Source organism: Stylophora pistillata, chromosome 7, assembly GCF_964205215.1.
Source record: "Stylophora pistillata chromosome 7, jaStyPist1.2, whole genome shotgun sequence".
NCBI classification, from domain to species: domain Eukaryota; kingdom Metazoa; phylum Cnidaria; class Anthozoa; order Scleractinia; family Pocilloporidae; genus Stylophora; species Stylophora pistillata.
In genome coordinates this window covers 18,157,154-18,182,904 of record NC_142525.1, presented here as the reverse complement: position 1 = coordinate 18,182,904, position 25,751 = coordinate 18,157,154, and the positions used below count along the sequence as shown (strand labels likewise).

At 37.1% G+C, this 25,751-nt stretch overlaps 3 protein-coding genes across 16 annotated transcripts in view; 1 reads left to right on the top strand and 2 right to left on the bottom strand.

Annotated features, from left to right (window-relative positions):
- Window positions 1-9,907, bottom strand: part of LOC111346725 (neural cell adhesion molecule 1) — a 35,908-nt gene extending 26,001 nt beyond the window's left edge. For all 7 annotated transcript variants that reach the window (XM_088727683.1, XM_088727682.1, XM_088727681.1 and 4 more), the window contains exon 1: window positions 9,750-9,907. In XM_088727683.1, the coding sequence (XP_088583809.1) occupies window positions 9,750-9,852 (103 nt within the window). In that variant the 5' untranslated portion in view covers window positions 9,853-9,907. The remainder of the gene's footprint in view (window positions 1-9,749) is intronic.
- Window positions 9,908-10,136: 229 nt separating this feature from the next.
- LOC111340242 (uncharacterized) lies at window positions 10,137-16,532 on the top strand. 7 transcript variants are annotated; one of them, XM_088727876.1, is made up of 9 exons: window positions 10,137-10,277; window positions 10,456-10,536; window positions 11,145-11,510; window positions 11,772-11,882; window positions 12,179-12,417; window positions 12,834-13,012; window positions 13,359-13,456; window positions 13,962-14,308; window positions 15,132-16,532. In XM_088727876.1, the coding sequence occupies exons 3-7, from the start codon at window positions 11,357-11,359 to the stop codon at window positions 13,453-13,455; spliced, it is 780 nt and encodes a 259-aa protein (XP_088584002.1). In that variant the 5' UTR covers window positions 10,137-10,277; window positions 10,456-10,536; window positions 11,145-11,356; the 3' UTR covers window position 13,456; window positions 13,962-14,308; window positions 15,132-16,532. The 7 variants fall into 7 exon arrangements, with proteins under 7 accessions (XP_088584002.1, XP_088584001.1, XP_088584003.1 ...); XM_088727875.1 differs by having other exon boundaries at window positions 11,142-11,510; XM_088727877.1 differs by lacking the exon at window positions 10,456-10,536 and having other exon boundaries at window positions 11,142-11,510.
- A 3,790-nt stretch (window positions 16,533-20,322) lies between these two features.
- Window positions 20,323-25,750, bottom strand: LOC148726954 (uncharacterized). Of its 2 annotated transcripts, none has more exons than XM_088728018.1 (4): window positions 25,473-25,750; window positions 22,632-22,678; window positions 21,714-21,774; window positions 20,323-21,285 (listed from the first exon to the last, which is right to left on the bottom strand). In XM_088728018.1, exons 1-4 carry the CDS (start codon window positions 25,492-25,494, stop codon window positions 21,218-21,220), a joined length of 198 nt encoding a protein of 65 aa, XP_088584144.1. In that variant the 5' UTR covers window positions 25,495-25,750; the 3' UTR covers window positions 20,323-21,217. The 2 variants fall into 2 exon arrangements, with proteins under 2 accessions (XP_088584144.1, XP_088584143.1); XM_088728017.1 differs by having other exon boundaries at window positions 21,588-21,774; window positions 25,473-25,747.
- Window position 25,751: the final 1 nt, after the last annotated feature.

The window sequence follows — 25,751 nt, the reverse complement described above, 5'->3', positions numbered from 1 at the left end:
TGAGTGCTGTTAAGATCGCAATTGTTTCGTTCTCACCTCACGTTTTCTGGACCTCGAGAAAATGCAACGATTGAACTTTTCGTGAGTTAAGTTTATTTTGATTTTCATTGTTATCTATTCATTCATTCTCTAAGACTCATAATCCACCATGTAAGATTTAAACACAAACAATTTATTTTGCTGGAATAAAGTCTTACCTTTTAAAAAATTTTATTTCAAGTGCTAAAATATATTTACAAGGGAATCTATAATTCTATATTCTTTACATATCTAGATAACAATAAAATTTTAAATATAAATGTAAAAAATTATATTTAAAAATCTGCTGACTTTGATTGAAGTAGGTTAGATTTATCTACGCTAAAATATAGCAACAAGGAATTAAAGGCTGATATCAAAAAATGCAAAAATTGGCGATAAAAAGACCTGGGAGATGGCTCCTTCAAAAACGTCAATACCAATCTCATTGTTCTCCATGTCACGCTGAACTCTCCTTATATTCCTGGAGCCTCTTAAACAGATAAGAGCAGATCGCAAAAGCGAAAACGAAACTTGGGCTCTAACCCAGGAGATGACAGTGGAATATTGCTCTTCCTTTCTCTGAGGCAATAAGCTCTGCCAATCTACAATGAAACCTAAGGCATTCTTTCCCCATCCTACCCGTTGTCGTAAAAACCAGCGGGGTGAACATTCCCTGTTCCACATCAAGTACTCTTCTAGAATACTGGCGCTCAAATTTCGCAAAAAACATTGCGTTTCACCTAGTTTTGTGCTTTTTACAGATTTCAACGCAATCTAATGTCGAGCGTGTTTTTGCTTGTTTGCAGATACTTTTTGCAAAACCGTGTTTTCTCGTTCACGTGTATTCGATTGACCTGCTAGGGTTCCATGTTCCGGTACAAGTCGGCATTAGGGTGACAAACCCTCACGTCAACGAATGCAGCACATTGGCGCTCCCAGAGCCCACGGGTATGAATGTCTAACCTCGCATCAGGCGCTCTATTGGATCCTCTACTCAGCTGTTCTCCTGGAATGTCCTGGAGGATAGTCTCGATCTCGACATCATGTCATCATGCGCTACGTACAGAACTCAAAAGTTCGGCGTCTAGGTCTATCAGCTCGTTGTGTCGGTTAGTAATAAACCTTCCCCGTCTACATATCCTTGCATCCCCGCATACTTAGGTGGAGGGGGGATCATTAATCGGCCAGTCGTAGCGCATGTTAAGGGTTTCACCAAATCATGGCTATCTGGCAGAGTCCGCAAAAAATAAGTCCACTGATGTGTCAAGCCGAAGGTATACGCTGCATGGCGGGCTTGTGGCCGCAAATTCTGCCAGATTCGCTACTTCGTTGGCCCAGTTAGTCACTTTTTCACTAACATATTCCTCTAATCATTCCCTTGAGCCGATCACTGCTCCAAGATGTTTCTGTCCTTCCACCGTAACATTGACAGCCGTGTCCTCAAATGCAACTCACACGCTTTAATCTGTATCTGGTTTTGCCATGATCCAGCACTTCTTGGACCATGAGTATTTAGAGTATCCCACCATCTCCTGATTTCTGCGATCGAGCCGGCTCCGTATCAATATGGTAGCTTTATTAACTTTAATAGTTGAATTAAAAAAGCAATTAGCTTCGATCCACGAATATCAATAGCTCTATATTGCTCTAGGAGTATGAAAAATAATCTACATCTAACTTAACCAGGCCTGACAAAAGCCATGCAGAAGGCCTCTGCTGTTGAGCAGACAAGCTTTCTAGGGGGCTGCCATTCTATGTTTAATCAATTCGCCCTGGAGCGAATAAAGCACAGTACAGGTAGGTCATTTCACTGTATAAAAACAGCAAAGCACCACGTACCATTCTGTTAAAACAGAATACCTTTACTAACTGAAAAATTATTAGTAGTAATTATATTTTTGGGGGCAGGTCAATTAGCTCCTGCATGATTTACATAGCATGGCCATGCACACTGATAATTTCAAAAAGGAAAAGTTGGAACATGTACATTTATTTACCTATAGTTACTGTATACCATATTATTAAAAACTAGATCATTGGATAATGCAATTCAAGACTTTTTATTGGCTTAGCCATTATAGTATATCAGCCAATAATTATACCATAATCTACAAATATGGCAAGCGTACGTGTCAGATTAAAATTAAAAGGGAGCTAAAAATTGAATAAAATTTAATTTAATTTAACGTTTTTAATGAAACAATTATCCTGTTTTATAATTCTAGGTCCTAAAAACAATTTGGCAGTCAATACTTATTCTCAATTGTTGCGCTAAATATGGGTTTGTTCAATGTTGTCTACTAAATATCAATCCTGCTGCTGGCAGCCCAGTTCATTTCGACTATAACCTCTAAGGGAAACAAAGGGGGTACATCAAGGCCAGCTACGTCTTCTAATAACCTGCCCAAAGTAAAAGGATGTAAAGGGAATGCCATGAAATGCCAGGGTAGCATTGAATTATGATGAAGTTTTGCTTAGTGCATAGATCATGCTCAAACATACAAACGTACATAAAGGTTTCCATGTGAAAACTAATGTGCAACATGTGTGATAAGACTCTTTATTTTTTTCTCAATCCATCACCTTGATGCAAGCTATGTAATTGAAGACCACGTCAAAGGAAGATACTAAAAAAGTGGCCAATGAGCTGAAAAATGTCATGCCAGGTGCTTTACATTTGATGCTTGATGAGGGGTTGGAAGAGCAAGCCGTACAAAGGCATTATGATCAAAAGCAAAAGAAAACTGTGATTTGTTTATAATGGAGATCTGGACAATATTCCTTTTATAGTTTTTCTTACCATATCCATCCATTACTGGTAACCCCAAAATGCAATAGATAAACAAGTGTTAAAATAAATAAACAAATCAATCATGCAATAGTAATATTTGAATTGTCCTGCTTCACCAAATGCTTAGAAACATGATTACCTTATAATAAATTCATTTAACCTTGGTTCAAATTTATTTCCTCATGCATTCACATACAAATAATTCGTAGATGGCAGACCACTTGGCCAACCTACGGGTATAGCAAGTGGAGAACTTCAGATTTGCAGCAAATGTGGACATGCATGCAACCATGCAAACTACATGTGTACACTGCTTAATTACTTGTTACTGTGAAACTAAGAAAACCACAAACACTTTGATCTGATTCTCACAGAACAGTTGTGTGCCGTTCAACACAAAATTCAGGAGTGAGCAGACTCCCTGTTGCTGCTGTTTAGTTCTCTCTGCCTATTGACTTTTTCCTTTAAATGCAGGGACACTGTCACGAAGCTAGAAGAAGGTTCTCTTTCCTTCACTTTATCGGTCTGCGACCTAACTTTTTCTTCTGTCTTGAACTTCCAAAAACCTTATTTATAACAACTGATTACATAATACTTATTTTTAAAGATACTATATTTAGTGACAAGAACATTCTAGACGTTGAAGACGTCATACACTTAAAATAACCTGATAGAATCTTCTGGTATACCGAGAAGGTTCCAGTACAGCATAAAATAGCAATGTCGTAAATCAATGTTGTTCTAGATTGTTCGTTTGTTTTTGGAAAACTTTGTTACAGACACTACATAGGTATATGCGTTTCTGGAGTTCACAGTTTCTGGGTTTAACAGTAACAGTGTAGACAAAAAAAAATTGGTTCCCTGAGAATAACAAAAGTAGTACCTTATAATAAAAGTTTTTCAGCATTCTGAAGATGAAAAGCTGCACAAAAACGAGTCCACTACAACAATCATCCATGGACCCCTCATCAGAAGAACAGAACAATTACTGTTTTTTAAGGTGAAGAATGGTAACATTTTATGAGCAAGATCGCCACTGAATTCCATCATTTACTGCGACAGAGTTTTGATTAAAGAATAAATGACGTCATAATGGGTAAAGATACTGAAAATTAATGTTGTCTCAGTAGTTGTTGTTTAAGCAATGGCAGACAAAATTTAGTGAGTTTCAATCAAACTTTTTTAGACATTTCTTGCTGTGATGGGTGTCAACTGTATTTTTTCTTTTTGTTCTGGCTCTAAACTTCAGTTCTGGGCAAAAGAAAGGGGGGTTGAGGAACATCGATTTTCGTCTTAGCAGCACTTTTAACTGTTGTATGTTAACGTCCACTGCAAAGCCAATGGCTGGTCAAGCAACAAGATACAAGTTTGAGTCAAAGCAAGAGGAACTAAAACAATATAAATAACAATTCTAACCCCTTATGTTACCAAAAATATACTTTGATCACTCTTACAGCATTGAAATCCAGATTTGAGTGGCCTTTTTCCATTTTTGTTTTTCTTCAGCTTAGGTGAGATTTCTTTATGCAGTGTTCATCAAGGAGGCTATGCACTGCATTACTGCACACTGCATAACTGAAGTGCCTTCCTGCTTACAATATCTGTTAAGAATTCTTCGTCCCTTCTTAGGTCACATTATATTACACAAATGCAATCCCTGTATGTGGAACAGAATTTATTGGTATGATAGCATACATGCTATAAGACACTCCTAGTTTCTTGAGATTTATGATTTTACCTTTTGCTTTTAATAAAATTTGCTACGGTTTTCAGCTAATGACAAGAAAGGTTTGAATCTCCCCCAAAATCCTTTGCAAGGCAACTATAACATTGTCTTTGTTAAGCAAAAGACCTATTTATTTTGCAACAGATTTAACAATAGTCATGTTGAGTACTGCTGCTGTACTTGCCAAGACACTACCTGTAGTTTGTTTTTACCATCTTGATCTCCAGGTACAGTGACTTTCATTAGAGTGCCTCAACACTTCTTCAAATGTACTTGGGCCATTCCATTTTCAAACAGCTTAACTGTTTAAATTTAACATATTTCATATCTAACCAAATCAAGAATTCTTGAAATAGAGAGAACCTTAATTGTTTTAACAATAATAATCTGAAAATTGACTTTGCAGGAAATGGCAAAGAGAGGCTGTCAATCTTTGTCCAATAAAAAGTGTGTGAAAATAGCTGGCATGCTGTAAGATTTTAAGCCATTTTAGTAAACTTGCAGATAAATGTTTTTTTCCAAAATGGAAGTACTTCATAAATGAGAGCAAGTAGCAATTTTGTTACAGACATTTTGTAACATCCTTAATTTCCGTTTTCTCTGAAAATAGAAGCCATTATTTTTGCAAACTTGGTTCCTTTTTTAAGTTGCAAGGGGCCTAAGTTTAGGTGCTGTAAATTATTGAAACCCTGAAAAACACCTAAAAAAATAAAGCCTACTTTCTGTTATAGACATTATGTTATGGACAGTAGATTACTGATACTTTTATCATAGTAACTTATTTGGGAGAGACAAATGCGACATTCAGGACAATTTGTTCCAATTTATCACATCCAAGTTTTATGTGCTGGTCAAAAACACCACCATCAATAACCATTACAACAACAATAGCAGTAGCAACACCATTTTGAAATGAGGAATATTAATTTTTAATATTCAGTTGATCAATTTTACTGAAAGATATATTATGTTTACAATCAGTGCCTTCTTTTAAAATATCTGAAGATAAATTACAAAAATTAACAAAGGAATGTTTTAGGAATGTAGCTTGAAACAAGCAATACTTGAACTTCCACAGGCCATTGCAATGATAACAACTGTCATCATATTATAGAGGAAATTGTCAATACAAACAGTTCAGTGGAGTGAAAATTTCAGAAAAAGTGTCAATTGGCATATTAAGAATCAATGAATTGTGCTCTGACAAGAAGTTCAAAACAATCCAAGTTTAGTAAAGCAATGTTTATCTACTGCAATCTGCAGTTAGTTCTATTTTAGTTCTATGAAAAAGTTTTGTATTTGAGGATATCTATACAGCCTCTCGATGTATGCAAGACTTGGGATAATGAAAGGTCCTGTGCCTTTCAGCTCCAGGGGGCCACAGAAGTTTCTTCTCAATATTGCTCCTCATGAGGTGCATAAACTGTAAATTTCTTTGGAGGCCGAAAAACAGGAGTGACCTCAACTTAAATGAGTTAATCGGGTAATTAGTTTTGCGGATTGTGATGAAACTTGGCTGCTGCTTAAGTAATGTTCATTACTAGGAGGATTGCTTTCATATACATTTCTTAAAACTGCGGTACACATATATGATTTTCCCTGTAATCTGATTGGCTCTAATTGGTGCGATTTATTTACACACCGCACCATTTTTTGCTCTAAATCGCATCATTTTATGCTTGACTGAGTTTTTGATACATGATGTCAAAGTCTTTCTGTTTTGCATACAAAATAAGATGTAAAAACATTTCCAGTTCCGCTTTTTATTTAAAAACCGGCTGAGTACTGCATCAGTAAAATATTTGAATTGACCAAGTGCTGTATTTGGGCGATTTCAAAATGGATGTAGTAAAGTGGTAATTGAACCCCGTGCTGTGCAATTTTGGTCTGAAATCATACTTATGATTTCAAATCGAACTCGCACTGTGTGTTCATTTGATTTTGAAATCACTAGTATGATTTCAGCCCTAATAATATACATGAAAAAATTTCTCAGTTCTGTTTGGTTAAGATGAATGCAGTTTTCAGGTAATTCAGTGCAAAGAAAGAAACAAACTAGACATTCTGATTGGTCAGAATGATTGGTCAATGTCAATGTCAATGACAAGGTCAAGGTCAAGGTCAATGTCACTTGCAGGGTTTGAATAAATTATTTTTACATGTGATGCGTGCGCTTTTCTTCTGCGTAGTTATGAGAAGCTACCTCATATTTTTTCATGTATATTATTAATAGATAATCACATGATTTTCTCATGCAATTTGGAATAAATAAGCACTTGTAAATTTTTTCAAAGACCACAAATTGCACTCGCCCTACGGGCTCGTGCAATTTTGTTAGTCTTTGAAAAAATTTACTCGTACATATTTATTCCAAATTGCACTCGAAATCATGTGATTACCTGTACAAATTGCACTCTACTCAGTTCAATTACCATGATTATTAATCAATTTTACTGAAAGATGTATTACTGAAAGATAAGTTATGTTTACAATCAGGGTCTTCATTTAAAATATCTGAAGATAACAAATTACAAAAAATTCTGTGGAGTGAAACTCTCTGAAAAAGTGTCAATTATTAAGAGCACAGGGGGCCCAGACAAGCGATGAGTCTGGTTGTTTATTGGAAATATAAAGGAATGTATGGGAGAATATTGAAGAGTCTTATTATCGCAAACTTATATCATGAAATGTCCGAGTTAAATCTCAAAATAAATGTAAACCTACCTCACTTGCTGTGTATTGTCATTTCTGTGGCTCTAAATGACGAATTTGAGCGATTTGGTGGGTTTTGCGTAGACTGTTACTATATGTTATAAGAAGGAGACGAGGGTGGAAAGCTCATTTTCGACTGCTCTAGCGCGAAGCCGATTTTCACCCAGAAATAAGAATCGTCCAGCTTCCAAATCGAAAACCAGATAAACTGAAAGGTTGATGCCTCTTCTCGTCACATTCAATCGAAGATCCATTCAAAATCCAAGTGCTAACCGCCAAAACATTTTCGAGAAATGCAGCTTTCAAAGCAATCAGCATCCGCGGCCCCGATTTCGTGTTGCACGGAGCAACCGTCACGATGTTTGCCCCACGCTGATTGGATGATGCTGAACAATGCCCGATTACAAATACCTCATGTGGGAGGGGAGTCAGGGGCATATTCATGTCAGCGATTCATCTACTGACTAGCTTGGTGTGAGCCGTCGTGTCAGGTTTCTGTCACGCGACATAAACCTCACACTAGGCTAGTCAGGAGATGAATCGCTGGCGTGAATATGCCCCTGACTCCCCTCCAATATGAGGCATTTGTAATCAGGCATTGTTTAGCATCATCCAATCAGCGTGGGGCAAACATCGTGACGGTTGCTCCTTGGCACATGAAATCGGGGCTGTGGATGCTGATCGCTTCGAAAGCTGCGTTTCTCGAAAATGTTTTGGCTGTTAGCACTTGGATTTTGAATGGATCTTCAATTGAATGCAGCGAGAAGAAGCGTCAACCTTTCAGTTTATCTGGTTTTTGATTTGGAAGCTGGACGATTCTTATTTCTGGGTGAAAATCGGCTTCGCGCTAGAGCGGTCGAAAATGAGTTTTCCACCCTTGTCTCCTTCTTATAAGGTATAGTAACAGTCAACGCAAAACCCACCAAATCGCTCAAATTCGCCATTTAGAGCCACAGAAACGACAATACACAGCAAGTGAGGTAGGTTTACATTTATTTTGAGCTTTAACTCAGACATTTCATGATATAAGTTTACGATAATAAGACTCTTCAATATTCTCCCATTCATTCCTTTATGAGATGCAATGAATATATGAAGTTCATATATTTTTGAACTGCGGTATTAGATACGTATGATGCACGATCCTCGCAGTAGATAGCGCTAATTAAGCAATAGCGAAAATCAGACCTGTAAAAAAAAAATCAGGCCTGTACGGGATTCGAACCACTGACCTCTGCGATACTAGTGCAGCGCTCTGCAATACTAGTGCAGTGCTCTACTTACTGCGAGGATTGTGCATCATACATATCTAATACTGCAGTTCAAAAATATATGAACTTCATATATTCATTGCATCTCATTTATCACTTTCATGGGTTTATTACGAATCAACTTAACGGCCTGCTCCCAGTTGGCTTGTTAGCTCAATTGGTAGAGCGCTGCACTAGTATCGCAGAGGTCAGTGGTTCGAATCCCGTACAGGCCTGATTTTTTTTTTCAGGTCTGATTTTCGCTATTGCTTAAAGTGCACCTATACCCAAAAAATTTTTTTCGCTTAACGAAGTAAGCTTATTTTTTTGAGTATTTCTGCGCAAAATTTTTTTTATTTGCTCAAATCTTCAATTTTCTATGCCCAGTCAAAATACGGAAAATCGGCCGCCATCTTGCCCCACGACCGAGTTTAAAGAGGAATGGCTCTAGTGGGTAATGTGACGTCAAATTGAGAACACGAAAGTCTGCATTTCACACATTTTCACTTGTTTGGGAAGGTTGTAGTCAATAATTGTCCGAAAATATGCCGACTAAGTGTGTTGTAGAAGGATGTAGCAACGTGCGAAATTTGCAAGAGGGTATCGCGCTTCATACATTCTTCATACAACACACCTAGTCGGCATATTTCGGACAATATCGACCACAATCTTCCCAAACAAGTGAAAATGTGTGAGATGCAGAGTTTCGTGTTCTCGATTTGACGTCACATTACCCGCTAGAGCCATTCTTCTTTAAACTCGGTCGTGGGGCAAGATGGCGGCCGATTTTCCGTATTTTGACTGGGCATAGAAAATTAAAGATTTGAGCAAATTAAAAAATTTTTGCACAGAAATACTCCAAAAAATAAGCTTATTTCGTTAAGCGAAAAAAAAATTTGGGGTTTAGGTGCACTTTAAATAGCACTATCTACTGCGAGGATCGTGCATCATACGTATCATTCCTTTCTATTTCCAATAAACAAACAGACTCGTCGCTTGTCTAGGCCTCCTGTGATTAAGAGTCAATGAATTGTGCACTGATGAGAATTTCAAAACAATGAATAGCTTTTGTAGCCAAACATAGTGTTTGTGTGAATTATCGCTTGACAGAAGATTCTCAGTGCTACGTAGATTCAGAGCGGAAAAGTCTCCCTTTCCGTTTCAGTCAAGTCAAATTGTAGGTAAGATGTGGATCTCATAAACCCGTTGATTTACGCCTTAGGAGAAAAACAAAACACAGAAAACTAACCTGGGAAAGGAAATAAAAGCAGGACGACGAAAGAAACAGCCAAAGGGCCACAATTTCCCATCGTATGTGAAGATTGGCAAATGAGGAAGTGGGTTCGGTACATCTCACGCAACCATTAATGACTCCATAATGCACTTCGCACCCTCTCCACTGACTAGCCAACACGATCTCGTCCCCGAATGAAGGATTATCATAACTTCTCAAATGTGACAAAATGAAGTATAATCATTCAACATCGAGATGACCGTGAGTCCAACGGTAGACTGGAGATACTAAGGTAGCGGAAGTCACAAAGTAAAAAATGGCGGCGAAGAAGGCGTCCAAGAACAAAGATGATCTCGATGCTCAGCTACACGAGGTAACAAGTTTGCTTGGAGAAAAAGAAATATCACGGAAGAGGAAAAAAAGGCCGGAGTGATTTGGAATTTTATGGGGACTCCACCACTGGTTTGAGGAAATACAAGCACAAGTATCGGCCTCGCGAAAAAAAGGTGACGAATACGTCGCTCTGCAGTGCAACAGAAGAAGGTGAATTTACAATATTTTTATCTTTTGCAACGCGATATCCCCCTAAAATTAACGAATACAGTTAATTGTCAAAACGCCTTAAATTTACTAGAACAATTAATCCAATGTTCCAAACAAGCTGCTGGCCATGTTGCCTTAACAAAGCTCATGCAAGTTTTAATTCACTCAAACCTTATAGATTGCGATCCGAGTTTAGATTTGGGAGATGATGATGTATAACCTACATGTCATGAGATGTCACCACCATCAATTGTCAAGCGTAAGTTTTTTTTGGGGAAAGAATGTTCTTTTATCCAAACACCTGCAATACAACTGTTTTTCACAACATCCCACTTTAATGTAGATCAATCACTTTCATGAGATAAATCGTTTCTCATGCAAAGGTAATGATAAATTGCTAATAATGGCTGGAAAAAATTGGGGTCCCTGTGCTCATTAGTGAGCTGTAGCCTCTTATCCATCTATAGATCTCAATATCAAGGCAAATCTACTATATTTTCAATGTGTACGTGCACGAGCATGCGCAAATGATGCTATCAACTATCCGCAGTAAGGGTTGCACAAAATGTGAGGAATCACCTTAAGCTTATTTATTAAGGCATTCTTGGGACAACTTGATTTATTGAAGTAAGTGGGGAGTGTAAAGAAGGAGAGTTTATTTTTTATAGGGTTGTACATTTCATTTTCCATGTTGCCAGGTCTCAATCTTTGTTAGAAAGAAAGTTGGTGAAATCACAGACTAACTGGCATTTAAAAGAAGGGGTGCTAAATTATTTTAAAAAATTATGGTCATGAATAGAAGAGTTGGAATGTACCAGTATCTATTGATGCACATTGTGACTAAATATTATTTTTGTTTCATAGAAGATGACCTCCAAGCTGCACTTGTGAAATGTGAAGAGGTTCTTTCCACATTTCAAATTGCATCTTCCAAAACTTGGGAAACACGGATGTCTACTTTGACCTCTAGTTGGGACAACATCAGGAAGTAGCTAATAGAGTCAGTCCTTAGCTGTGAGGGCTTCCCCTCTCCAGACATTTACAGCATTTGTTTGGAAGGCAAAGTCTGTATACGATTTATGGAGTGCCCAAAAGAGTTTATGTGCCATTCATGCGGTGAAAAGGTTCACAAGTCTTCGCCTTTTCATGACAGAGATACATATGTCAATGGGTACTTTCATGCTATTCCCCCAACTGTTGGAGTTGATGGAAAAGGTTATCACAAAATAATAGGTAATCTCATAATATGCAGTGTCCATTTTTTTAAATTATTATTTTCACTTCATATGCTTAATTATACATTTTTTTTTAAACCAGCATATTCAAATTGAACTTAGCATAAGCAAGTAAAGGTGGATGGAGACTCTATCAACAGGTATTAATTAGCTTTAAAGTCATAAGTGGTTTCTTAGAGAAATTTATGATGATGATGATTATGTTATATCACAATGCAAAACAACATTTTTAATGTAGCTTTGCTTCTCTCTTCCTTAGATAAGTCTTTTCCAGTCCCTAATATACCAGATCAATGTTCAAGTTGGAAAGAGGCTGGAGTCATACAACAAGTTCCATCTTGTGGTTTCTTAATAAGAGTTAATGAAAAAGGTAATAGTGTCTGTTTGCTTAAACTGTCCTGGATTTTTACTTATTTTCTGTATCTAATTATTAAGTAAATTAATAAAAGTAATATGGCTTGCTCTTTATCTCAAATTACTTTTTGATATGTCCTTTTTTGGTAATCAATTAGATTGTAATGCATCATGAGAAGAGACTCATTTTATTAAAATTTTAATTAATTTCACCTTAATTTATTACCTATAGTTATGGGAATTCCTAGTTGAAGCCATTTTACTGCACTTTAATGTTATCATTATTCATGAAATGAATAATTTCTTTTTCAGGACGATATGATTTGAACAAAGTCATAATCCAGTGTTCCAATTGCAACAGTATCATTCTATCCTGGTCTCTGATTGATGTTGTAGAAGCAGGGTTTTGGTGTGAGAGTCCCAGTGACACCAGTTATGTGTTTGACCAACAATTATTCAGGTTATGGGATTCAATCCAAAAAAGAATGCCTGGGACATCAGAAAGCTCCTTTATTCATGGACTTGAGGATGTATCAGTTATGAAAGGAAGGGTATGCTTTTCTTTAGTTGAATTAATTTTATTTAATTTTCCACTTATGTTTCTGCATAACTTTTTGTACAGTAGTCTATTGAATGGTCAAAATTGTATTCTGACACATTCTTGCTTAACACCTATCTTTGAATTGTAATATTTTAGAGACAATGTAGCAAATGTATGGGGTTACAAGACTTGCTCTTGGCTCTGACATAATAATCTGATTGTCTATAGATTTTTCACATATTTTTAAGTTTGGTGCTAGAACATTTCAATATAATTTCAGGTTTTATACCTTGTTTGTTTTGTTTTTTTGAGATTTTTGTGTACATAATATGGTGGAAATCTTACTTTTGTGCTGTCTGCTGTACTTTATCTAGTATTTACTATTACTGACCTACCTAAATTGATATTTCTATTTTTTTTTTTTAGGCACCAACCATCAATCACAGCACATTTAGTAGATCTTTTAAAGGGTGGAAATTCTGCCAGTTTGAATTGGGTCATCTGCAAGGTCACAACTGGATTATTTGCCCTACATGTTCCATCTTTCAGCACTCCTGCCATGTTGATGGAAATATGAAACTGTATCGTTACAGTTCATCTGGAGGGTAGGTTTTATTCTAGAGGAAAGGTCTACACAGAACAATGTCAAAAACACCCAACATTTTATCAATGCTCATAAAACTTGTACAATAGAATGAAGGGTGCAAATTTTGTAAATTTTACTTTTATTGGTGGCCTGAATACAAGTGGCTGTTGGTTATTGCATTACTTATATTTTAATTTGGTGTGTTTTATTGAGTTTATTTATATTGCAAAGATATATAAAGTTGAGGTTTAATCATTAGGTTAGGCACAATAGTAACTGTTATCATCCATTGTCTTTAATAATATGCAGTTATATCATGAAAAAAATGATACATTTTAGCCAGTTATAATTGTTTTCTTCTACAGACAAAGGAGGCAATCATATTATGAAGATCTTTTTATTGCCAACAAGGGGGATGTTGATAGCCACATGAACAAAGTATGCAAAGCAGTCCAAATCTAAGGTGTGTATATATGCAGTTTTATTCCGATCATTTTATACTAAGTTTATAGCCTCTTAGCAAGCTGTGACAAGTTTCTATATTGGTAGGATTGCATGAAATTTTGACTTTTCTGTTACAGTATTAATAGTTATTAAATGCTGCAACTAGGAACAAGACAATATATGTGGGGGGTATCACATTGGTGGGCTGCTTCTAATAAGGGTAGGAAGACAGCCGAACTAGATGAGACAGGACTTGAGATCGCAGGCTGCCGGCATGGTTTGGCACAGTGGGCAGTGAACATGGTGTAAAACATTTTGTAGATTTTTTCCTATCCAGGGGTACAGTATGAACAATGGAGGTCCATTGGCATTCAACTTAAGGCAATTAGAAAACAATGAGGACTGACAAATTAGAATCAATCAAATTCAGACTTGTAACTAGACCTTAATTAGTCAGTTACTTCATTTTAGTTAATTGAAGTTATAGACATTCAACTGAAAGGTAATTTATTCATATCTTTTAGATCGTGAGGAGCTCATTACGGAGCATGCTATTGCTTGGAATCAAAGAAAAATCAATGGCATGGCACAGAGTCTGTCAAGACGATACACACAAGTCAGTATTTATGCAATATTACTATTGCTAAATAGCTATTAAACAGACAAAATTATGTTACCATTTCTACTCACGCTTTATCTTATTTAGACTCGTTCAAACAGCGTGCACACCTCAGCAAAAAGATTTCTTCAAACAAGAATAAGCAGTCTTCCCTAATAGATAAGTACAATCAAGAGAAAGAAGGCAATGAAGCTTTGCAAGCTACTGTCTCTGAAGTTATGAAGGGGAATTTCCCATGGGGAAACACAACAGGTAAACTTTGTGAATCTTAGTACTCAATTCAACTTGTCTCTTTTGTTGAGTATTTCAGCTTGTAGCTGTCATTTTTGTTCTATGTATATTTTCATTCTATCATTGATAAAGTATTTTCTTGTACATTGTACAACTTACTAATTTTATACAAGATGACACACTTGGGATAAGGGGGTAGCTTAGTAGCTACGGTCATTGTGTTGGTGTCTTAAGAAAGACACTATGCTCCAGCACTGCCCCTCTCAAGAAAATTGTACCAGTAAACTGTTCACAACTTCTAATAGATCAGGTCTCTTCCGAGGTGTTGCATTTTTTCCTACTTCTGTCTAACCTGAGCACGCAGGACAGTAAAATCAAGAACAACAACAGCAATAACAACAAGCCGCTTATTTTCTTTGCTTTTAAAACGTTATTTTGCAAATAGTAAATGCTAATCTAGGCGGGCAATTGATTGCTTATGCATAAAACTAGATCAATTAAATAACATTAATAACAATTAAGATTTAGTTACGTGTAATTTTATAATTGTTTCTGCATATTAAGATTGCTAAAGCAAAATGAGGGGAGAGTAATGAGAGGAGAATAATGAGAGAAGACACTGATTTTAATTACTTAAAGTTTCCTGTTCTTGAATAATCTCGTGTTTATTAAGAAAGGAATTTTCTTTGTCCAGCATTCTTGGTTATTCATTTTTAATTCTAGCTTTGAAAGACTTTTTGGGTAGCTCTCTTAGATTGCGAGGTATCTCATTCCAACAACTGGTACCAGTTATTGAGAATGCATTGTTTTTGTAATTCAAGTCAGTTTTTATTCGTCCATATAGGTACACCAATGGAAAAGGGAATTGCCTTTAGCAAGAGTCAGATTTGTTCTGCAGCTACCAAGTTCAAAGCTGCATTAAGTGGTAGTGACTACGAGGAATATCTGCCTTTGGAAGAGGGTGCAGAAAATGATGATGACGTTGACGTTGACGACGGCACGTACGACAGCACTGCCGATTGTTCTGAAGATGAAATCACCTTTAATTACAAAAACGTACCAGGTGCGGGAATTAACGTTGTGGTACTTGGTGAAGGAATTCCCTATTGCGATACATTTTCATGGAAATTTCCTGTCGAAATTAGCCAGTCAACGCTCGACGGCAGAAACGGCAGTTCGGCTTGTATTGTAATAGCTTTGATCTTTGCTCATGGAGTGTGGCATGAGCGGCTCGATCTCCAACCTACGCGTGAACTATCTCCTCTGTGGGTTATGTTACTCTGTGCATCAATCAGGGTGGGAAACCGCCTTTATGACCGCTGTCGACACAGCCTACCTCAGCATTTTCTTTCACCCTCAGAGGCAGCCACTGTCGCAGAACAATGTGTGAGTGTGTCCGTACATTCGCCCTTGGCTAGACGAGTTTGTGATGACCATGCTCCAACAACTCCAGTGCGCCAGTTATCAGCACTGTGTGATGGCTTCCACGGAAATGCAGCTATACTTATAGCCAACGAAAAGACCGTTCTTTTCTTACCACTAGCTGGTCAATCTATTGCCTTGGTGGACAGTCATCGTCATGGTGACCTTGGTGCCCAAATATTACTTGGTTATCAAAGTCGTTTAGAGCGATTTGTAGTTGCGTGCCAGAAAGTGCTCGATTTAAATGATGATACACTGCAATCTATCGTTTATTTATTTTTAGGCCAGAAGAAGTCAGACTTGATCATATCTCCATTTACAAGCCTAGTACGCTGTATGGAACTTGTATTGAATTTTTATTTATTTCAGCGTGTTTGAAAGTCGCATTATATACATTTTAAGTATTATAATATAATTAATAATAAACAATGCAGAGAGGGTTGCGGCAACAATTATTGGCATTTTGTAGTAAATACTGAGGAAAGTTTTCTCCCCTACTTTTGTTTAGAGGGCGATCTATTCCCTGGGTTGATCATCGGTCTTGAATATTGAAAATAAAGTATATGTTGTATTTATTAACCATAATTCTATTTTTTTTTTTTTTTTTTTAGTTTTGTCTCGGAATGCTTTTATTGATTCTCATTTTCTTTAATGTTTCTAACTGTAACGGTGACATGGTGCAGCGAGGAGGAAAACAAGCAACGTTTGCAATATTTTGTTCAGTGCATCTGCCTCCCGGCTCACTACAATTTCCAAGTAGACTGTAAATTTCACGTTCACTTTAATATCAGCATTATTAAAATCGTCTATTCCACTTCAAAAACGTTCCTTTTATTTTGTTATAACAAGATGGACAAAGCCTTTGGGGTTGACAAGAACAGTGAGAGCCACTTGAAGTGTTGGACGCACTTTACAACAGTTTTCAACCGTTATTGAACTCGTGTTTCAAAACCTGATATTGTCTCCGACGAACGTTTCTCGTGGTTATCCCTTGTAATATACCATCGAAATGTTGAGGTTTTTATTTTCTTTGGAACCCTGTAGATCGTCTCACTGAGGCCCTGGATAATTTTTGGTTCCGCAAAGCCGTTTTTAGGCAATCTGGGGAATACGCCTGAAACTCCTCTTATCAAGACAAGCTCTGTTCATATTAACAATATGTGAATAAAACAGCTTTGTAATAATAACGTTTAGGATTTTGCCACTGCTTTTCCGAACGAGAAAACTGTGCGGGGCCTTCGAGAAAGGGGCCCGTGACCCGAGGCACTACATGCTGGAAAGCCTAGTTTTTGTAAAAATCTACCCCGTAAACTCTCATTTCTTTTCATCGTGTAGCCGTTATTATACCAAAGGGAAGCTGGCGTTTTCCTTTGTAAGCGGTTAAGTTACAACGTGAACTGACAAAATTTCTAAAGACTCTTGCAGATCTGTTGATAGGTCGATGATAAAGAACCGTTTTCGATTTCTCTGTTAGAATTCGGTTGGGAGAAGAGGTCTGCATATTGCAATTTTTTAGCCTAATATACTCAATGAGCATTTCGCAACGGTTGGACAAAAATTAGCTCATCAGTTACTTCCAACTCCAAAATGTTTAACTGATTTCTTAGGGAAATGTAAATCACGCGTCTCATACTAATAATTCAACCTATCACTCCGGTTGAAATTGGACTGGAAATATTACCCAACAATAAGTGACACAGTCTCTACTCCTTCCCTACTCGGATATTAAAGTGTGCAAGTGACGTTCTACGTCATGTCGTAGCAGAAATCTTTAATTTTTATATATCACTTGGAACATATACAGCCAAAATTAGATGTGAAAAATCGCCCATATTTAAGGATATGAAACTGAACCAAACAATTACGGGCCCGTATCTTCACTGCCTAATTTTAACAGAATTTTGGAAAATTTTTATAAATGAAGAAGACATTTTTTTATGGCTCTCAACGCGAATTCCGCGAAGAGTATTCATCCTAAAATCACTCGATACTTACAGCAACAATATATTAGACTCTCTTCTATAAGTGAGCAAAATTTCATGGCTTAACCATTACTGGTTACAAAGTTATAGTCACAGTCATAGCAAGTGATCCATTTTTAAACCGTTGCGCTACTTCTTACCATCGTAGTTCTGTTTTGTGTCATTGAAATCTAATAATATCTACAGCTTGCAAATGTTTCTTTTTTTATATACTAGTATGCCAAATTTCATGCCTACGCCGTGCAGGGTTTAATAGTTACAGTTGTTCAAACGCGTGGACCCCTGTTTACGTCCGCCATATTGGATTTTTTTTTTAATTAAAAAATTCATAAAAAATTCAGCTTTTATCATTTTTTCATTAAACCTACGCCAAAGTAATTAGCATGATAAGTAATTTACGAATATGGCAAAAAAAAGAAATGAATTTTTTTAACTTTTTCGTTTTCGCACGTCATAACTGTTGAACATTAATGAAATCACTTCATACTTACAACAATTAGTTTAGATCAAACCTTAATATATACGTGGACCAAATTTGGTGGTCTATTCATGAACGGTTACAAAGCTACGGGCGTTTAAGTGAGTGTAGGTTTTTAGGCCTTGGGATTGGTACCAACTGACAAAGTCCAGTTGCGTCCTTATAACTCACTCTTGAAATTTTCACTAAGTCCAGCATATAAAAAATTTTTAAAAAATCTTTATTCGTCAGAGTTGAGAGCTAAAATTTTCAGAGAGGATTTGCAGGGTTATTATCATTACGTGTAGCAATTCTCTCATTATTTTAACAAGCATTTTTGATTTTAGAGCTGTTTTAGTTCTACCACTCCCCTCGTGGTTCATATGCCCTCTTTATCTGAACCTTCTGGCTTCCAGCGCCTGCCCACGTAAGGGTTAGGAAACTTGAAATATACCAAATTGTTGCTCTATTAAAGAGCTTTCTAATGGTCTATAATATGTTGTTGCTTATTAAAATGCCACGTCAAAAATGTGCAATAACCTCGTTGTCAATTTCCCCTCCTCTCCTGGAAGTCTTTCTCCTTTTTTGAGCTTTTTACGCACATCGTAACTCTCTGGAAATGTTATGAAATAGCTTGATACTTACAGCAACAATATATTAGACTCTCTTCTATAAGTGAGAAAAATTTCGTGGCTTAACCATGACTGGTCAGGCCAATACAAAAAAATCCAAGATGACGGACATGAAAAGGGGTGCTCTCATGGGAACTGCTATAACTTCCTAACCTGGCAAGTTGGCTATAATTAACCTTACTCGGAGCCTAGAGCATTTTGCTTAACTTTGCATTTTAGACCCAGACTGATTGGAACCCAGACATGCCAAAATAGACTGACTTCACAGCCGTGATCTGGATACCCTTCGCAATTTGGGCTGTCTTAATTAACTTTGAAGAGAGCTAAAATTTTTTGAAGACTGAATAACAATATTTTGAACACCGAAAGTATAACTTTGACGTTTGAGAGGTTGAAGTAAAGGTCTGTCAACATGAGCGGTCTTGTGTAAGAAAATTGTCTAGGATAAAAAAAAAATAGCCTCAATTTGGCAAAAAAGCATATCCATTATTATTAAAAACTGGATCATTGGATAATGGAATTCAAGACTTTTTATTGGCTTAGCTGTTATGGTATATGAGTCAATATACCATAATCTAATATCTGTACATAGTAATATCGGGTTTCTTCTTACAAAATAAAGCCGAGAAGATTTGTCTGTCTTGGGCGCGTTTTTTTTTTTTAAATAAAACAGTTATTCCACTCGCGCCTCGTTGGCTATCTATCATCTCATATCCAACGCGCGCTCGTGGAATAATTGTTAACTATTAAAAACTGGATCATTGGATAATGCAATTCAAGACTTTTTATTGGCTCAGCCATTATGGTATATTAGCCAATATACCATAATCTACAGATATGGTAAGCGTACGCGTCAACTTAAAATCAAAAGGGAGCTAAGAAATCTGGTTTCTTCTTACAAAATAATAATTTCCTGGGGGCGTTTTTAATAAAACAATTATTCCACTCGCGCTTGTTGGATATGAGATGATTATAGCCAATTCGGCGCTACGCGCCGAATTGGCTATCTATCAACTCATATCCAACGCGCGCTTGTGGAATAATTGTTAAATATTTGGCCTTGGACACCATTTCTTCCTCCTGGAGTCGTTTTCTCCGAGCGTCGCACTCGGAAACCATTCCCCTCTTGGAACGGATAATTTCCGTTGACAAATATTAGTGCAAATCTTGCTGAAAATGGGCGTTGTTTACATGTTGCATTTTTGATTATGCATCCCAAACCTAACAGATCCCCGTCAAATGATAGCAATTATTTACAACCTATGCGCTAATAACTGCGTCACGTATTTTCTCTTGTGCAGTTCAAAGGCAGTATATCTAGGTCAAATGCTGGCAAAATATCTATGGTAGAAAAGAGACTGTTAATAAACGGGCTTTTCTGCGAATTAGCTTCAGCGTTAATTGTTTTCCATCGGATACAAACCAAATGCTGTGTATCGAGGCTTGATGAATGACCAAAAACGCTATAAAAAGGCCTTTTTGGTTTGTGTGCGAGTTGGAATCCCTATTCCCGGAGGTGTACACAAGAAATCACTACTTCACTACTCAAGACCCTCTTTTTAATCAAGCTTTACTCATTTGTCGCTGACATTTTTTGATCTGTGGTATGCACGTAACACTACTTTGTCTCCCGCGATATACTTTTCGCACCTAGACAGGTTGGAAATAGGTAAGACAAAGAACATCCCTTTCTGTAGATGACTGTTCTCTTCAGGATCGCCCAAAATTACTGGTCCTGGCACAGTTGGCTTTTTTATGTAAGTCATTAAAACACGAGCAAACCCTCTTTCAATTTTATGGCGATTAAGCGTCACACGATTTTCGTCTACAATACCAACAGAGAGAATCTCGCCATCAACAACATAAACCACTCCATTATCCTCCTTTGCTGCTACTTGCCCATCCTCAGCGTCACCTACCAGACTCCCACTGCTATTTGTCGCTGTGTTTATATCAGTCACTTGGGTACACTCAGCTCCACTTCACTGACATGCATTGCCACCTGAGGCACCACCCACACCAGCCACCTCACCACGACACGCACTACCTGCCTGACTCCCATTGCCAATTGCTGCACCCCCACTTCAGCCACTTGCCTACACCCAGCACCGACATTCACACCAGCCATCTGCCCATGACCCGCACCACCTGCCTGACTCTCCTTACCAATTGCTGCACCTTCCACTCTAGCCATTTGCCCATACCCATGCCTTACGCTATATGTCTGACTTCCATTGCCAACTGCTGCACCTCCCACACCAGCCATTTGTCCACACCCAGCACCAACACCCACACTGGCCAACTGCCCATGCCCCACACCACCTGCCTGACACCCATCTAGTCTGGGTCTGATCTGGGTCTGATCTGCTGGATTCTCTGTGGTACCATTCCCACCTTCTGGTGCGATACCAGTACAAATTACGGACATTGTATCATTTCAAAAACTGAGAGTAACTGATGAATCGTCAGGGTCATCATCCACGGTATTATCACTGCCATGAACGTCTACACAGAAAAATAACGTTTAAAGTATAAGTAATTTTCCAAAAAAATCTAAACTAAATTCAGTTTGTACATTTTGTCCATCTTAACGTGAAAATTTGTTACCTTTTCTGTGTTGGTCAGCATTGTAAGGGACAATACTATAAAAAATTCCAAGACACTCCTATACCTCCTTTAGAAAATCAGTTGAATAGGACATGACATGTAAGACTTGCAACCCCAGATCTCAAGGACTTTTCTTATTACTGGGATCTATCATTATTATCAATATCATTATTTTTATCATTATTGCTATTTTTACTTACCTTTGGCAAATTGTTTGAAGAGCTTTGTGGTTACTCGACCATATTTTGATGCATTGCTTTTATCCGACCCCACAAATTTTAGCCAAGCACCAGGTGTGCCATAAGTATGTACAGATGTATCAGTACCATGTTTATTGAAGTACAAAACAACAACATCCCAGCCATGATGTTGATATAAAACATTTGCCTGAAAAACAAACAACATGAAATATTCTCATTAGAATTTCTGAATATATATCACATTGCAGCAAATAAAATAAGGTCATAGGAAGTAGAATAGAGAGTTACAAGCCTTGAAGTTATAGCAAATAAACTATAGATAATTTATAATAAATTTAGTATTCATTTGTGATCACAGGTGTAGCCTTTAAATACTCCACTCATAGGAACGAAGAGTGTGAGTGTGCGAGTGATTGTGATCGCAAGTGATTATAAATAGTTACAATCAGCAAATACAAATTTTCACTCGGGCAACTTTAACTACATTATTTTATTTAAATTATAGTTGACAATTATAGCCTCTTATTAAGAAAGAAAAATTAACTTACTATAGAAGGTTTGGTAATTAGGCGAGGGTAACTTTGTCTGAGAAAATCTTACAGGGGTCAAGGAAAAGTGTCTGTTGTTCATTTAACAGGTGTCTGTATTAGGCAGGCAAATGTACATAAATGTTGTAGTTTTCACCTAGAAAAACAAAATAGTTGAACATGTATTAAAACTGTCTTGTATCAAGGGCAGGGTTCGGCTGAAAAGGTGATTTGATATTATCATCTTAAAATATCCAAATTTAATATTACTATCATTTACATTTCCACAGTATTCAAAATCTATAAAGACCCCTTAATTACGTTATGAAGTGGGGGAGGGGAGGGGAGGGGAGTTAAACAGTTCTCACTCAAAAACAACATACTTCATTGAAATGTAAATTATTATTTTAATAATCTATGAAACAAACAGAAATGAAAGCATTTAATCTAAATAACCATTTAAGCATTTAATCTGAATAACCTAAATAACCTTTAAATGTAAGCTAGATATTCATACCTTGAATGGTCTTTTAGTTGGCCTGAAAACCTCTTCAGAATTTAAATCTGAAATTAAAGAAAATTATGTACATGTGATGTTCCTAATCGTTTTCAAAAAAAGTTCCTTGGCATCTTCATAATGGTATATTAATTACTTTAAATGGTGCCTGTAAAAGCACTCTATACAGTACAGAGAGCTTAAACCTGATTGGGCCTAAATGCAAAATCTGAAGTTAAAAACCCAACTAATGATTGTAATTTCCTGTTGCTGTCAATAATAATTATGGCAACAGCTAACAAACCTTGAAAAACAGAAAGAAGCAAAATAGATAAAAAACTACCAGTCACAACTGACAGATGTGACCTTTTGACCTGGTTGAAGTGAAGCTTTCTTTCCAGAGAGGTCTGCTAGCTAAGATAATTGTCAGTGGTGAAAAATGTAACCATTGTTTTAGGTCTGAATTTCAGAGTATGCAAAATATGTTATTGAAAACTGCAATATAAAGTGTAGCACAGAACCCCTGTGTGATTTAAAGAGTTCCTCAAATTGCCTATATTCCAGATGGCCAGACTGCAAACCGAAAAAACTTCCATGAAGAAGGCATTGAAGGAATATTTCCTGGCACAACACAACATGTCAGATGGAGGTGACCTGCAAATCATTAGCATTATATCTAGGAGATAAGGAGTTGTGAGCAGTATTACCAGGCCACTTCAAGCTACCAAAACTGAGATTAATAGCTCATTTAATAGCTCATGAAATTTGGCCTGACTACAGAGCTCTTTACCAACCCATTGTAACAAAGATTACTGAAGTTTCTGACCACATTTCAGACAATGAAAACAATGTAATATGAACCCTAGCAAATTTGTTGTAACCATTACCCAGCTAGTAAATAGAATAGAAATAACACAAAAAAATTACCATGTCATTGCAGCGCGATTTAATTTGGCCTTGTCTACCCTAATTGAGTTTTCATTGACAGACGCATTTCTGTCTGACATTGTCCACACTAGTAGTGATACTTTTTTGTAGGTTAAAATTAAACCAGGCATATTGGTTACTTTGCGTTTTGGTTACATTATTGGTTACTTTATGTCACGTGGTGCAAAATCACAGGACAGTTATCATGCAATAACCCCTGTCCGTGTTGATATTTATCCTCCAATTTTTTCCGTGAAATCGAAACATAGTCAACACAAGAGTTTCAACTTTTCCGTTCTCCTATTTACATGAAAGGAAACCAAACTCTTTTTTTTTTTGCTTGCGTCAATCACGTGCATTTGCCATCAGATCACCACTAGCTTTTTTACTGTGTTTATGCACAGTTTAATTGCGATGTGAAAATTAATGGGAGGGTTATAAAATAAATAAACCTCACTCTGGCTTGCTGGTATGTTGGCTGATAATGTTTTGGCTGGGGGATTGCCCTCATAATTTCATATTTGCCCTCGAAGCTTTTCTTCTCAGCCAAATATTCATTTTTCGGACAATCTCTTAGCTGTGGACATTATCAGCCAACATACCAGCAACCTGAAGGGGTTTATTTACTAAATATACCCCATTCGATTTTATATCCATCGCCCAATTTTATAGACAAGACAAAAGAAACAATCAAAGTCAAATTTTCAGGTCCAACTTTTTAATAAAATCTGCGTATCTTTTTAAACAGTGTTAAAAAGATACACCTTCTCGGCTAACTGTCAATTCTTTAGTAATTCGGATATATCAACAAAGTTGAAATGGTAAATTGGCCACCGTTACGATTATAAAAGGTGACGTTTTGAGCGTTAGCCCTTCGTTGGAGCGAATAGAGGAATTGTGGGTTGTGCGTGCTTTTAAAGGCAAAAAAAGGAGCTACGTGATTGGTGGGAACATGGCAACAAGAAAAATTTATTCGTGTTTTTCTCATTGCCATGTTCCCATCAATCACATAGCTCCTTTTACACATAAGGACAACATTTAATGGCTTTGCCATTTTCCAAGTTAAAAATGATGTCCAGAGTATTGAAAATATTGGGTTATATCAACTATGTTGAAATTGTAAATTGGCCACTGTAATGAGTAAAAAAGCTGACGTTTCGAGTGTTGGCCCTTCGTCATTCGCTCTGACTAAGGGCCAACGCTAGAAATGTCAGCTTTTTTACTCGTTACAGTGGCCAATTTACAATTTCAACTTAGTTGACATAACCAAATCACCTTGCTACCCCCATCAACGGAGCACCACAGTTTCTTTTGAAACTTTCAGCCTTTATTGAAAATATTGGCAAACATAGCCCTACCACTCATGTATCAGGGTGGAGAAAGATGGAAATTGCATTGGTGAAAACAATATATTAGCTCATGGCCTTTTATTTAATTAACTTTAAACCCCTTGCTATCAGTTGTAGGTGAACAGTGCGAATTGACAGCTTACCCACGTGTGCAACGATTAGCGTACGAATGACGCCGAAGTATCGGCCGCGCTTAAAAGGAGATGGTATTCTATATATTTATAGAAAACATATGGACTACTGATCAAACAAAAATTCGAAAATATGTTCAAAGAATACAAAAGCCATAACGTTGACAACCTCAGTGTAATTTTTGCGGCGACTATTTTGGCGACCCCAGTCGAGAAGAAACCGGCAGATGAAACCGTCGACTGCAAGTTAAGCACTTGAGAATTTCATGTATTTCTCTAGCATTACCAGGGCACTCTAAACTTTCATTTTGTTGAGAACCTTTAAGCTGAATGTTAATTGGAAAATTGGAATGCTTGAAAAATTTATGTATCATTCGCAATCACGTACACATGAATATTCACAAGCATCTTAGTCTGCATAATTCATAACTTATACTAAAACAATGTTTCCTTACCTTCCACAACAGCGGACGCCATGAATCAAAATAATAGCCCGAAAAAAGCGAGGAAAGCGAAACACAAGTGACCGAATAGGGCACCTACGACAGCACCGAAGAAATCGAAATCACCCGGGAAAATCATCTCTCAATAGACCTGGTACCCAGGGTTCACTGGCCTCACGGTCATCTCGATGTTGAATGATTACACTTCATTTTGTCACATTTGAGAAGTTATGATAATCCTTCATTCGGGGACGAGATCGTGTTGGACTAGCGAATATCGATTAGGTTCGA